Raw genomic sequence first — 12,282 nt, forward strand, 5'->3', positions numbered from 1 at the left:
CTCTGACTGGTGCTCTCCTTGCTCAATCTGTCAATTTGGGTGGACAGCCACGTCTTAGTAGGTTTGCAGTTGTAGAATACTTTTTCCATTTTTGGATTAATGATCGAACAGTGCTCTTTGTGATGCTTAAAGCTTGGGATATGTTTTTATAACCTAACCCCGCTTTAAACTTCTTCTCCACAACTTTATCTCTGACCTGCTTGGTGAGTTTCTTGGTCTTCATAATGCTGTTTGTTCACTAGTGTTCTTTAACAAACCACTGAGGTCGATACAGAACAGCTGTATTTATACTGAGACTAAATTACACACAGCTGGACCCTATTAACAAATTCAGTGGCTTTTGAAGGCAGTTGACTGCACTGATTTGTATTTTATAAAAAAATAATAAACAATGTATCATTTTCTTTTTATTTCACTTCACAGTCTGTGCTACTTTGTGTTGGTTCATCAACAGTTCAGGGGGGTTGAATACTTTTGCAAGCCACTGTATCTCTACTGCCTGTAAGATTCTAGATTTGGGTGGGGTGTGATCAGCCTGTGGTCAGTCTTGTAACCTCTTCTGTCTTGTGTTAAGTTGTTTTACCCTGGGAGAGAGAAGAAGCACAAACTACACTACATGCCAAAATGTTTGTAGACACTCCATCTAATACATGCTGCCTTCAGCTCACATAACTTGCACCCATTTCTGCTAATTAATGTACAAATGTATATAAAGGCCCCCAGCACTTAGATGTAGAGCATTGGAAATGTGTTTTCTGGATGGCGCTCCATCAGTCCAGAGCTTTTAGATGGGATAAGTTGGGGATCTAGAGATGAGGCGATCCAACATCCTGAACTTACTAATCTTGTGGCTGAATGCAATAAGATTCTCACATCAATACTGCAAAGTCTAGTGGAACGTTTTTTTTTTCTTTCCATAAAAAAATATATACAGTCACTCTTTTAAAAGGAGGATCACCCCTTTTTAAGTTTCTTAATAAAAAAAAAATAATAAAAATGAATAAGCAGGTGTCCTAATATATTTTTGAACATATAGCGCATGGCTTTAACTGAGCAGTGGGCTCAAGGGGGTCTCAGCAGTGTGCAGACGGTGGGCTAAAAGCTCAGTCAGGAAAACGTCCTTTTCCAGCTTGCTGCAGTTACCAGGGTAACACCATCGCTCTGACCCCACTAATGTGTTTCTCTCTAGTGGCACTGTAGCTCTATTACTATCAGAAGTGTGTGTGTGTGTGTGTGTGTGTGTGGATCGATAAGGCGGGGCTGTTGAGTGCAATGGTTTCTGTGAGTAAGCGGCAAGGCCAATGTTTATTTATTTATTTTAAATCCTTTTCTCTCTATGTCTATCCTCTTCATTCCATTATATATATATATATATATATATATATATATATATATATATATATATATATATATATATATATATATATATATTTATTATGTACAGCAGACCATTGACGTGGAATTGCGTCTAGTAGAGCTGGGCGATATGGCCCAAAAAAAATCAGATTTTCGATTTAAATAGATTTTTTTGACCTACTAAAATCTCCTAAAAGTCGCTATAACTCACTAAATGATGTCATCGCCTAATTTGCATAATACATGTTTTCGAAGCTGTAAAGGATTAACATTGTGAGAGAGAAAGTGAGTGAGTAACAAACACTCTAAATATGTTAGAAATTATACAAATAAACTTCAACAAATGAACAACTTCTGTTGCTTTTTAAATAGGCAGTCACATCTCAAAATAACTTTATTTTTACGTAAATTACATAAATCAGTTTTTTGCCGTGTTGTTAAATGTTATTATAAGAGCAGGGAGAGAGGGGCGGGGCTGTGCGCGGGAGAGAGGGGCGGGGCTAAGCTCAGGGGAGCATTGGTGGTGAAAATTAAAACTCAAAGAAAATCGATTTTCATAAAAACACATTGTCCTTAACTGTAAATTCGAATTAATCGATAAAATCGATTAATCGCCCAGCTCTAGCGTCTAGCTTGGTTAAAAAAACAAATACTAAACTACAAATGAACACTAATATCCCAGCAGACAAACCACAATACATTTACCTCAGCAACACAATTTTAGTCATTCATATTCTTTTGTTTAATAATTGTATTCAACTTTATTAATCAGTACAGGCACACCAAACAACATATTTTGTTCTAGTCACCCAAGGTAAAGGTGCCAAATCTGATTAAGTATGATTTACATGTAGTTTGCATTTGCATCAAAACCCCCTTATCTATTGTTATTAATTCAACATCTGATGTGCTTGTAATGGTGATTTTTTTCCTCAGCAATTAGTTAAATGAGTTAAATGTTTTTTTTTATTACCAGTTTGGCAGTTCAACTACCCAACAAATATCTTTGGATTCACTGTTGCTTTTTTTGATAAGTACACAGACTCAAACCCAAAAAGTCTTAACCCGGAGTCGCAACCTACTGGGAGGCTCTGAGAGTTCGTTGGGGGGTGGGCGGGTTGCAAGACTGAAGCTAATTAAGGCAGTGTTCCTTGCTAAATGCGCAGAGAATCAAACCTAAACATAATCCAGAAACTTTTACTGAACCAGACTGACTCATATGCCATTCTACTCGAATCTTCAACACAATTTGATTCAATTGTTGGTCTGCACAGCCAAATTTGATAATTGTGTAGCGCTGTTTAGAAGGCAGAACGTGCAGGAATGTGTGAAGCCCAAATTTCTCTGGCAATCGGGTTTGGACACACCTGCTTTGTCTTAGTTTTATTTTTTTCTCTACATTGTAAATGAATACAGAAGTCATCCAGACTATGAAGGAACACATGAGAAATCATGTAGTAACTTAAAAGTGTTTGAGGCTGGTAACTCTGATAAACTTATCCTGTGCAACAAAGGTAGCTCTTGGTCTTCCTTTCCTAAAGCAGTCCTGATGAGGGCCAGTTTTATCATAAAGTTTGATGGTCTTTGCGACTGCACTTAAGGATACTTTTTAAAGTTCTTGATTTTTTTGGGATTGACTGACCTTTATTTCTTTACTTAGTTGAGTAGTGCTTGCCATTATATGAATTAGAACATTACTCAAAAGTTCTGTTTCCCTGTCAAAATCTGCACGTCCAGCAGCAGAATCAAAGTAATAGAATCCCCTCTAAATCTTTTTCTTTATAGTGGAGGTGAGTGGGGAAAAGAGAGAGAGAAAAAGAGAGAGAGAATAGATAAATTCACTAATTTACATCACTAATGACCCTCACACCTGCTAATTAAACACTTTTGTTTCTGCTGTCATAAGACAAAACTGGACACACACACACAGAAATGCTGCAGTCTCCAGAGCTCTAGTTCATTACTGCAGGAGACAGGTCAACTGGTCTTCATGAAGGTCCATCTGGGACCAGGCGGACGTCAGACTGGAGGAACCGGTCCACACGGCTGCTCCAGAACACTGCGGCCTTATTCAATCAGAAGCTCAGGAGACAGGCCACCAGAATAAGCACAGAATCTGGGTCTGTTCCAGCATGTGCACACACACACACACACACACACACACAATGACGGAGAGTCATTTGTCACCATGTCACTCGAGATCAGTTCACAACAGAGAGTGTGCAGAGTGACATTCTTCATCTACAGTGGGCAAAAGTATGCAGACACCTGCTCCTCTGCAGTGTCTCATCTAAAATGGGAGTAAGAACAGTGGGTTTGTCCTTTTCCTAAAGAAGCAGCCTGTACTGTAATATGTCTCCTTTACACTAACATTTGATTGCATTCAGCCCAAATGAAGTGAGTGCATCAGTGAAGTTGGGTTTATCTCAGAGATACTGAATGAAGCTCCATCATCACTCCAGAGTCTCCTACAGCTCAATGTTGGGTGGCACTGGGCATGATAACCATAGATTACTTTATAAGCTCATAGTATCTCCAAAATAAAAAGCATGCCATTTAATTATACAGTGCTTTTTAACCTGGTTATGAATTATATTTATTGTGAATTATTTGGAAACAGTTTAGTACATTTCATTGAGTCCAACATGGTTCTATTTTAGGGCCAATGAAACTGATCACTGATACAGCACACCTGACCCAACTAATTTAATAACTGATGAGCTCATGCTGTGTTGCAGCAGAAAAACACTAAAACCACCAGGGTACTGGTACATTAGAACCAGGACTGAAAACCAATAGATTAGCTTATTTATCTGGCACTGAAATTTGATGCATAAAATGCCACGAAACACGATTTCTGGTCTCATATCGATTTTTAAGGACAATTGCTTTCTCAATAAATTTGATGGATCACTGTGGAGCACAATTGCCTTTGATTTGACCATATAATCACTTGTTTTATTTCAGGTTTGGCCATTAACCATAAGAAATACAGCCATGTTGTACAATGTTTTGCCACTCAGTCCAAAAGGGTTGTGTTACTGCAGGAATGTGACAGGAATCAGTGCATACTCTCTGGAATGCTTCTTTTGTCACTGAAAGCAATCAGATCCTTACAAATATTGTAAAAAGCCTTCCCTGAACCACAAAAGTAGGATAAACTCTTTTTTCAAAGTAACCTTGATTTCAGAGGAAATTATAAATAAGCTATTTAATCTATTGTTACTAATGAGAATACCTTGATTACAAAAAAATCATGGAGACATTTTCTCTGCCTCAAAAAATAATACATTTAATTGTAAAGCTCAAAGCACAGTATTTCACACAGACTATCGTATGTTTCACACTGTAAGGCGCACTTAAACTCCTTCCATTTTAAAAAAATCGTCAGCGCGCCTTATAATCCTGTGCATTGTATGAATTTTACCAGTCAGATTGTAAGTAGCAGTAAAGTCACTCCACTAAAGTAAAGCGCTATACAGGAGTTTCAGTTTAGTTCTCCAGTACCAAGATTGGAGCAGTATTAGCATTAGTTGCTAACTGCAGCTAGCTCTTTTGCTGTTCAGAGGTCAGTATATCTGGCTGTAGCCTGTATGTTTACCGTGTTAAAACAAGCTACGTGGGATGAAGCGCTAGCTAATATCGCCTTGGCTTACCAGGACACTCAGGGTTCCTCAGTGCAGCGCTGTCGGGTAGCATTTAGTAGAGCTAAGTGATACTTTCCACGTCTAGCACTGCTGCTAACCGCGCTATTGAAAATATTGGGAATCTAAGCTTACTGTAAATAAACGGAAGCGCTTTACTCACCCAAATAAACAGTTTTCAAGAGAGAAATATGTAATCTAGTGTTGCTTAAAATGCGCCTTATATTCTGGTGCACCTCATGTATAAAAATAGACCAGAAAATAGACATTCATTGATAGTGCGCCTTATAATCCGGTGCACAGCACAATGAGGACGACAAAAACACATGGTCTTCTCAGCTTAGTAACTCAAGAACGCCTCAACACATCAGCATAAACCATATATATGGCTAGAAAGAGCTGAAGGAAGCCCTTCAGTTTCTAAACACTGCAGCATCATCGCACTCTGGGCTTCTTTACAATGTTTGAAACCATGGATTTAAATTCATTCATTCAATGAGTCAAAGCTACACCTCAACCCATCGTGTTAGTTCCTCAAAGCAACCAAACACCACACAGATTTTAAAGCTAAACATCTCCCAGCCTCCAATATTTTTGGCAGATTGAGCTTCATCATCACTCCAGAGAGTCCTACAGCTCACAATTTGGTTGCACCAGGTATGGTAAACAACCATAAGCTCAAAGCATCTTCCAAAAAGAAGCATCACATTTTATTGGTCAGTGTTTTAAACCCTGTCGTTAATAATATGTATTGTTAATTGGCACTTCAGGACCAGGACTGAAAACCAATAGATTAGTCTATTTATCCAGCACTGAAATCTGATACATAAGACAATCTCAGGAATCACGGCCTTATATCAATTTTCAAAGACAATTGCTTTCCTTATACATTTTATGGAAGGCTGTTAAACTGCATTTTATTTGAGCATATAACCGCTATAAGTTTTGTTTCAGGTTTGGCCATGTTGTAAAATGTTGTGCCACTTTAAGATGGAGTTACACTACAGGACTTTTTGTCTGATTTTAACCCCGATTTCCAGCTGTCTCTAGTCTGGGCTGAGACTCGTTTTTTTAGCCACAAAATAGCATCAGAAAATCTGAATCTGGAGGTGAAACTTTTTACAGACTCAGACTTAACCAGCCCATATTAGTACAACAAACGTAACACTATAAAACAGTGTAACCATAAACATTAAATTATGCTAGATGCATATTACTAAAGTAGCCTTTTATTTATAACAAAACACACTTATCACTTATAAAATAATTACAGCCTTTTCTTTTTGTCCGCTCCATCATATAATGTTAGCACTTTTGCAGAAGCTGGAGTCTACTGCTGAGTCTACTGCTACTGCTGCACCATTTGTTGCCGCTAAATGTTTTGTTTACCTCCAGCTCTTAATGTAATGTATAGAGACCATGCTGACAACGTCTCCCAACCCAACACTTTACCCAACAGCATTTTTTACGTTTTTGTTTGCTTCTGCACAAATAGAAGCACAAAACACTGACTGCAAGCTGGTGAACCTTAATGTCAGCATCGGAATCTCCTAGGTAACGCGAGTCACGTGCATGGTGGCATGTGTGATAAGGAATTTGGTCATGTAGTGAATCGTGCCCAGTAGTGTAGTGTAAAATGTCCAGTATATAATCTGCATATAACCTATAAATATGTTCAGTCTGTTTATAATCTGCTCCTAGTTCCTTAGTGAATCCAAGGCTTTAGGAGTGCCACATCATTTCCTTCTGTCTCTCATTGCAAAACATCCAAACTTCTTGAGATAAGCACAGAAAAGCTAATACAGTGAAAGCTCTGCTGGCAGCAGCTCAAGGTTGTATGACTGCTATAACCCTGTGTTTGAATTATGGAATAGTGCAGAAATGCTGCAGCAGTTAGTCATCAGTAATATGGAAAGTTCAATTTCAACAGATGTTTAAAATTCTCTGCATAATTCAGTATTTTATATGAATTCATTCAGGGTGGAGGACGGAGATTAGATTAACTCGTTCAGAGTGGGGGTTTGAGACGAACTTGTTCAGAATGGGGGTTTATGTTTATCTGCTCCAGTGAGTTCTATTTTTTTGCCAGTCCTTTTGTAAGTGCATTCAGTAACCGAAAGCACTCATAAGAGGGGATGCACACAAAGATTTGGACATGTCTTTTTGAGGCATTACTGCTGGACAAAAAGAAAGAAACAGATTTGCATGCTACTGTTTCTGGCTCTGAAAGTCAGGCTAACCATCTGGATGCTGTAGGACTGCTGACACACACAGAACAAGCTGATACAGGCCTCAGGGTTAAAGAACAGTTCACCTCGTTCTCTCAGAGATGGGCTCTGCACAGACAAAAACTCAAATCCTGATGGAACACGTCGTCTCTTAATGCCAGCCTAACCCACCAACACTGCCAGCTCGAAACCATGCTCCAAGATCAGTTTACATTCCAGAATTTTTCAGAGTTTTCCACACTTTTCACAAAATCATGCGTGACCACAAGGATCTTAAAGTATAATCATGCAAATCAATAATATATTTTTTTCTTAAGTGTTTTTGATGAGACTTTTATTTTACTTTTACTGATCAGACTTATCATTAATAATGAATTAGTGTGATCTTTTCCTTCACTGTTATAATCAGATCAGTCCGTGCATAAGACTGGTGGCCTGCTTCACTGGTTTGAGCAGACAGGTTATTGCTGTGACAATTTACATGAATGGTGTAGGAGGTCATTAATACAGGTTTTTTTTATGGTGTGATCAGATAGTACATTCAAATTAGAATTTTGTTCTGGTACTAAAATCTGACAAGTCATTACTGTGACATTTTGACTTCATTAGCATTTTTAAACAGTTCTTAATTAAGAGGTAAGCATGAGAGTCCATTAGAGCATGTTTCACTTTTGCAGTGTATTTAGAGGGGTCATTAGTGTCATCTTTACTGTAACATGGTGAGCAGACAGTCCATTAGCAAGAAATGTAACAGAGTCTATTCTGAGCATTTACGTTCACTGGTGTAGTCAGACAGGCCATTAATGTAAATCTTATGTCAGTAGTGTGACCAGATCATTACTGTCAGTCTTGTGTCAGTATTGTGATTACAGAGGCCTTAAACACATGTTTTACCTTAACTATATAATGAGACCTGACATTAATTTAAAGACTGTATCAGCAGTGTAATCAGACACACCAGTCATGTGAGTTGTGCATCAGTAGTGTGAACAGATAAGCTCGGCACAGTGAACATTAGCATACGTTTTTTCACACTGACATCAGACAGGTCAATAATGTCAGTTATGTCAATAGTGTGTGATGAGGGAGACCCCTATTGTGATCAGACAGTTCATTAATAAAAGTTACATGCCAGTAGTGTGACAGAAGTCATTTAAGTGAGTTTTACTTCAGTAATGTGATTAGATTTGCCATTTTTGTAAGCAGAATGTCAGTACTGTGATCAGACAGTCCAATAGTGTATTCAGTATGTCAGTAGTGTGATCAGACAGTCCAATAGTGTATTCAGAATGTCAGTAGTGGTGTGATCAGACAGTCCATTAGTGTATTCAGTATGTCAGTAGTGTGATCAGACAGTCCACTAGTGTGATCCGATAGGATATAATTGTATTCAGTATGTCAGTGGTGTGATCAGAGTGCATTAGTAGACTCAGTATGTCAGTAATGGTGTGATATGTCAGTAGTGTGATCAGTCAGTAGTGAGTAGAAGTGCATGTTCAGATCAGTCATGAATGTGAGTTTTACTTTAGCAGTGTGACCTCAGCCCCGGTGTGCCCCCCTCCTCACCTCTGTCTCCAGTGGCACCAGCTCCATTTTGGGCCATGGCTCTGCCAGCTGAGCGAGGGGCATTTTCAGCACGACTCCTGCTGCTCCACTCAAACGTCTAAATGCGCGGTGAGGTGAGGTAGAGAGAGATCAGGTGAGGTCAGGTGAGTTTTCTTCCAAGAGGTCCCAGTTAAACCAGTCCGTCCCTGTAGGAATACAGCTGCTGGAGCTGCTGGGGCCCGACAGGAACAATCCGCTCTCTTCACTTCCACTCCGGTAATGTTACACCGCAGAACTACTCGCGCGCGCTCCTGGAACCGGGGACGATGTCGGCTGCTCGTTACGTTAAATCTGATTTAGGTTCAGTCGACGTCTATGGCTTTTTCATTTGCGTTGAAACGACCTGATTGAAACCACGCTCACGGTTCGTTTGCTGAACGTTCTCCGGTGCAAAAACGGCGCCGGTACACAATCCCGCGCGGTCCACGGAGCCTCGGTGGGTCTCGCTCGCTCGTTCACTCACACACACATACACACACATGCACGCGCGCACATTCACGCACGCGCTCGAGTGCTTCTAAAAGCGCGAGGAAACCGAGTGAACCGACAGTCAGCTGGTCCGGTCACGTCATGTTTTCTTTCCCACCTGTTTTCGAACAAGCCCCGCCCTCCCAGCGCTGTGATTGGTTGGAGGAGTACGCTAACGGCGCTGCTGCCTCCGGTTCAATATGGATTAATGTACTAGAAACGTTCTAGAACTGCTCAAATGTTCTTTGAATGTTATTCAAAGAACATTTATAGAATTTTTCAAATGTTCTTAAAACATTCTATAACTGCTCAAATGTTCTTTAAACGTTATAGAACTAGCCAGACTAAGCACGGGTGGGGCGGGGCTTACTTCTTCTAGAACGGCGGGCTGCTTGCGAAAAGCCAATCCCAACGCAAATTGGGAGGGGCTTTGCCTTCTAAAACGGAGAATAGTATCTGAGCTACTAGCTAATCACAGTGCAGCATAGGCGGGGCTTAGAAGACTACGGGGGTAAATCCTCTGAATGAAGTAGCGCTCTTTTACCCCTCCTGCTGGTCGCATAGTCAAAGTGCACCTACCCCGTGCTTCCACTCACTGGCCACTTTATTAGAACCACCTACAATTACTTGTGATTCCGCTCATTGGCCACTTTATTAGAAACACCTTATCTTTATCTTTCACTCATTGGCCAGTTTAATAGAAACACCTACTATAACTTTTACTTCCACCTACTGGCCACTTTATTAGAAACACCTACACAAACTTGTGCCTCCACTCATTGGCCAGTTTATAAGAAACACCTAAAATAACATCCACTTCTACTCACTGGCCACTTTATTAGAAACTCCTTCTCTTTAGTTTCCACTAACTGGCTGTTTTATTGGGAATCTCTACAGTATCAGTGTTTCCAGCACTGTCAGATTTGGGCTTTGGTTCAGTATGGTTGGCAGTTATACAGTAACATACTGCGCTGTTTGGCACAAAAGGTTGTGATACACCGTTAACACAAACACACACACACACACCCGCACACACACACAAACACAAACACAGACGCACACATAAATCAAATGGCTCCAAGTGGTTACTACTGGTAACCAGAGAAAGGATGCCAGTGCTGTAGATTCTGCTGCCAAGTATAAAGGATGGTGGTTCGAAGCAGGTCTGAATGAAGGCCTATTGGATGGGATGACGGGCCGTGAGTCTAAGTGTGAATTTCTGACAGCAGCTTCATTCAGTCTGGTATTGGTGAAAATGTGTTTAATTGTGGATGGAAGTTGCTGTTTCTGAAGGTGCCACTTGTCTGGTGTAATGAAGAGGAGCTGTTTCAGGCCAAACTGCTCCAAAACAGAACGACTCTGCTGTGATACAGATCATTAATTATAGAGCAGGCTGGTTCTGAGAGTCGCAGAGTGTTGACTCAACCCAGCTGCTCAGAACATGGCTAAAGAAGAAGACACAAACTGCTGAGAACCTTCAAATACTTTCATTTTAACGTTTTGCGCTGACAGTTCCCGCCTTTCAGTGGTTCTTCCTCAGGCTTTTTAAGCTGCTTTCACATTACAAGTCTCATTAATCAATTCTGATTAAGCCCAGCTCCTCTGGATCTGCATCATGGACTTGGAGAGATTCTCCCTTTCCCATTTTTAGGCAGTAATTTTTTATGATTAGTGGTTCTTCTCAGTGGTTCCTCCTCATTTTCTCAGTGGGGATTCTTCCTTTGACTGTTTACGATTTAAGAGTTTTTGGTTCTTTTCTCAGCTTCTTAGCGTTTGGCTTATGGTTTTGATGCTCTTTTAGAGATTTCCATGACTCTTGGTTCCTCTTGATGGTACTACAAAGTGTTTACTTTAGAGTCTTGTGTCCTCTGAATATTTTTGTTCATTTTTTCAGTAGGTTCTCCTTTTATTATTGGTTTGTCTGTCTGTTTCCTTCTCTTATGGAGTGTCTCCATTTGAGTCCCGGGTCCTCTGAGTGGTTCTCATGCTCATTTTGGGTGTCTTCTTTCATTCTTGATTCCTCTCAGTGGTTCCCCCTTGTGTTCTTGGGGAAGGTTTCCTTCTTTTTGAGTCTTGGTTGCTCAAAGTGATTCTTCATCATGCTCCTAGTTTCTTCTAAAAAGCACTTAAAATGCTATAGATGTAAATCTTGATTGCTCCTCATCATCTTAAGGAGGTTCTCCTTTTTTTAGTCTAGGTTGCTCTAGTTCTCATGTAATTTATAGGATTTACACAAAGTGTGCAATAATAATTTAAACAAAATTAGGCAGGTGCGTACATTGGGGGATCCCAACAGAAAAATGACATCAATATTTAGTAAATCCTCCCTTTGCAGAAATAAAAGCCTCTAAACACTTCCTATAGCTTCCGATGAGAGTCTGACTTCTGGTTGAAGGTATTTTGAACCATTCTTATTTACAAAACATCTTTAGTTCAGTCAGGTTTGATGGTTTCTGAGCATCAACAGCCTGCTTTAAATCACACCACAGATTTTCAATAACATTCAGGTCTGGGGACTGAGATGATCATTCCAGAATGTTGTACTTGTTCCTCTATATCAGGGGTATTAGAATTCAGTATGGTCCAGTTGGAGAAAATTTCGTCAGTCCAAGGTCCGGACCATCGCCAGTGCACTGAATCACACAAGTTAACATCTGACCCGTAAGGATGTTTGAATTATGATGAATAAAATATATAATAATAATAAAATGCCTCTCTGGACAGATTTTTTGTACATTGTACATTCCTCACCTATCTCTCTCTCTCGTGCTCGGCGTGTATTTAGTTTCCGCCCGTTCTCTTTATAAAGATGTTTTTTTCCAGCGCATCCCAATTCACTAGCTGGGGCAGCGGTCTGCACAGATCTGATTGGCAGAGAAGAACATTTGGTGGTTGGTCTGTGCGTTTACTATAACATAACAGAGTAAGATAACAGAGATGGAGGAACAGCTGGTCCTAAACTGGATATTTTAGCAGGGTTC

At 40.0% G+C, this 12,282-nt stretch overlaps 1 protein-coding gene across 2 annotated transcripts in view; it reads right to left on the bottom strand.

The window, feature by feature from the left end:
* The window catches only part of rps6ka1 (ribosomal protein S6 kinase a, polypeptide 1), a 78,489-nt gene extending 69,108 nt beyond the window's left edge, over window positions 1-9,381 (bottom strand). For both annotated transcript variants that reach the window (XM_049464086.1, XM_049464085.1), the window contains exon 1: window positions 8,795-9,381. In XM_049464086.1, the coding sequence (XP_049320043.1) occupies window positions 8,795-8,857 (63 nt within the window). In that variant the 5' untranslated portion in view covers window positions 8,858-9,381. The remainder of the gene's footprint in view (window positions 1-8,794) is intronic.
* Window positions 9,382-12,282: the final 2,901 nt, after the last annotated feature.

Source organism: Astyanax mexicanus, chromosome 14 (genome assembly GCF_023375975.1).
Source record: "Astyanax mexicanus isolate ESR-SI-001 chromosome 14, AstMex3_surface, whole genome shotgun sequence".
Classification (NCBI taxonomy): Eukaryota; Metazoa; Chordata; class Actinopteri; order Characiformes; family Acestrorhamphidae; genus Astyanax; species Astyanax mexicanus.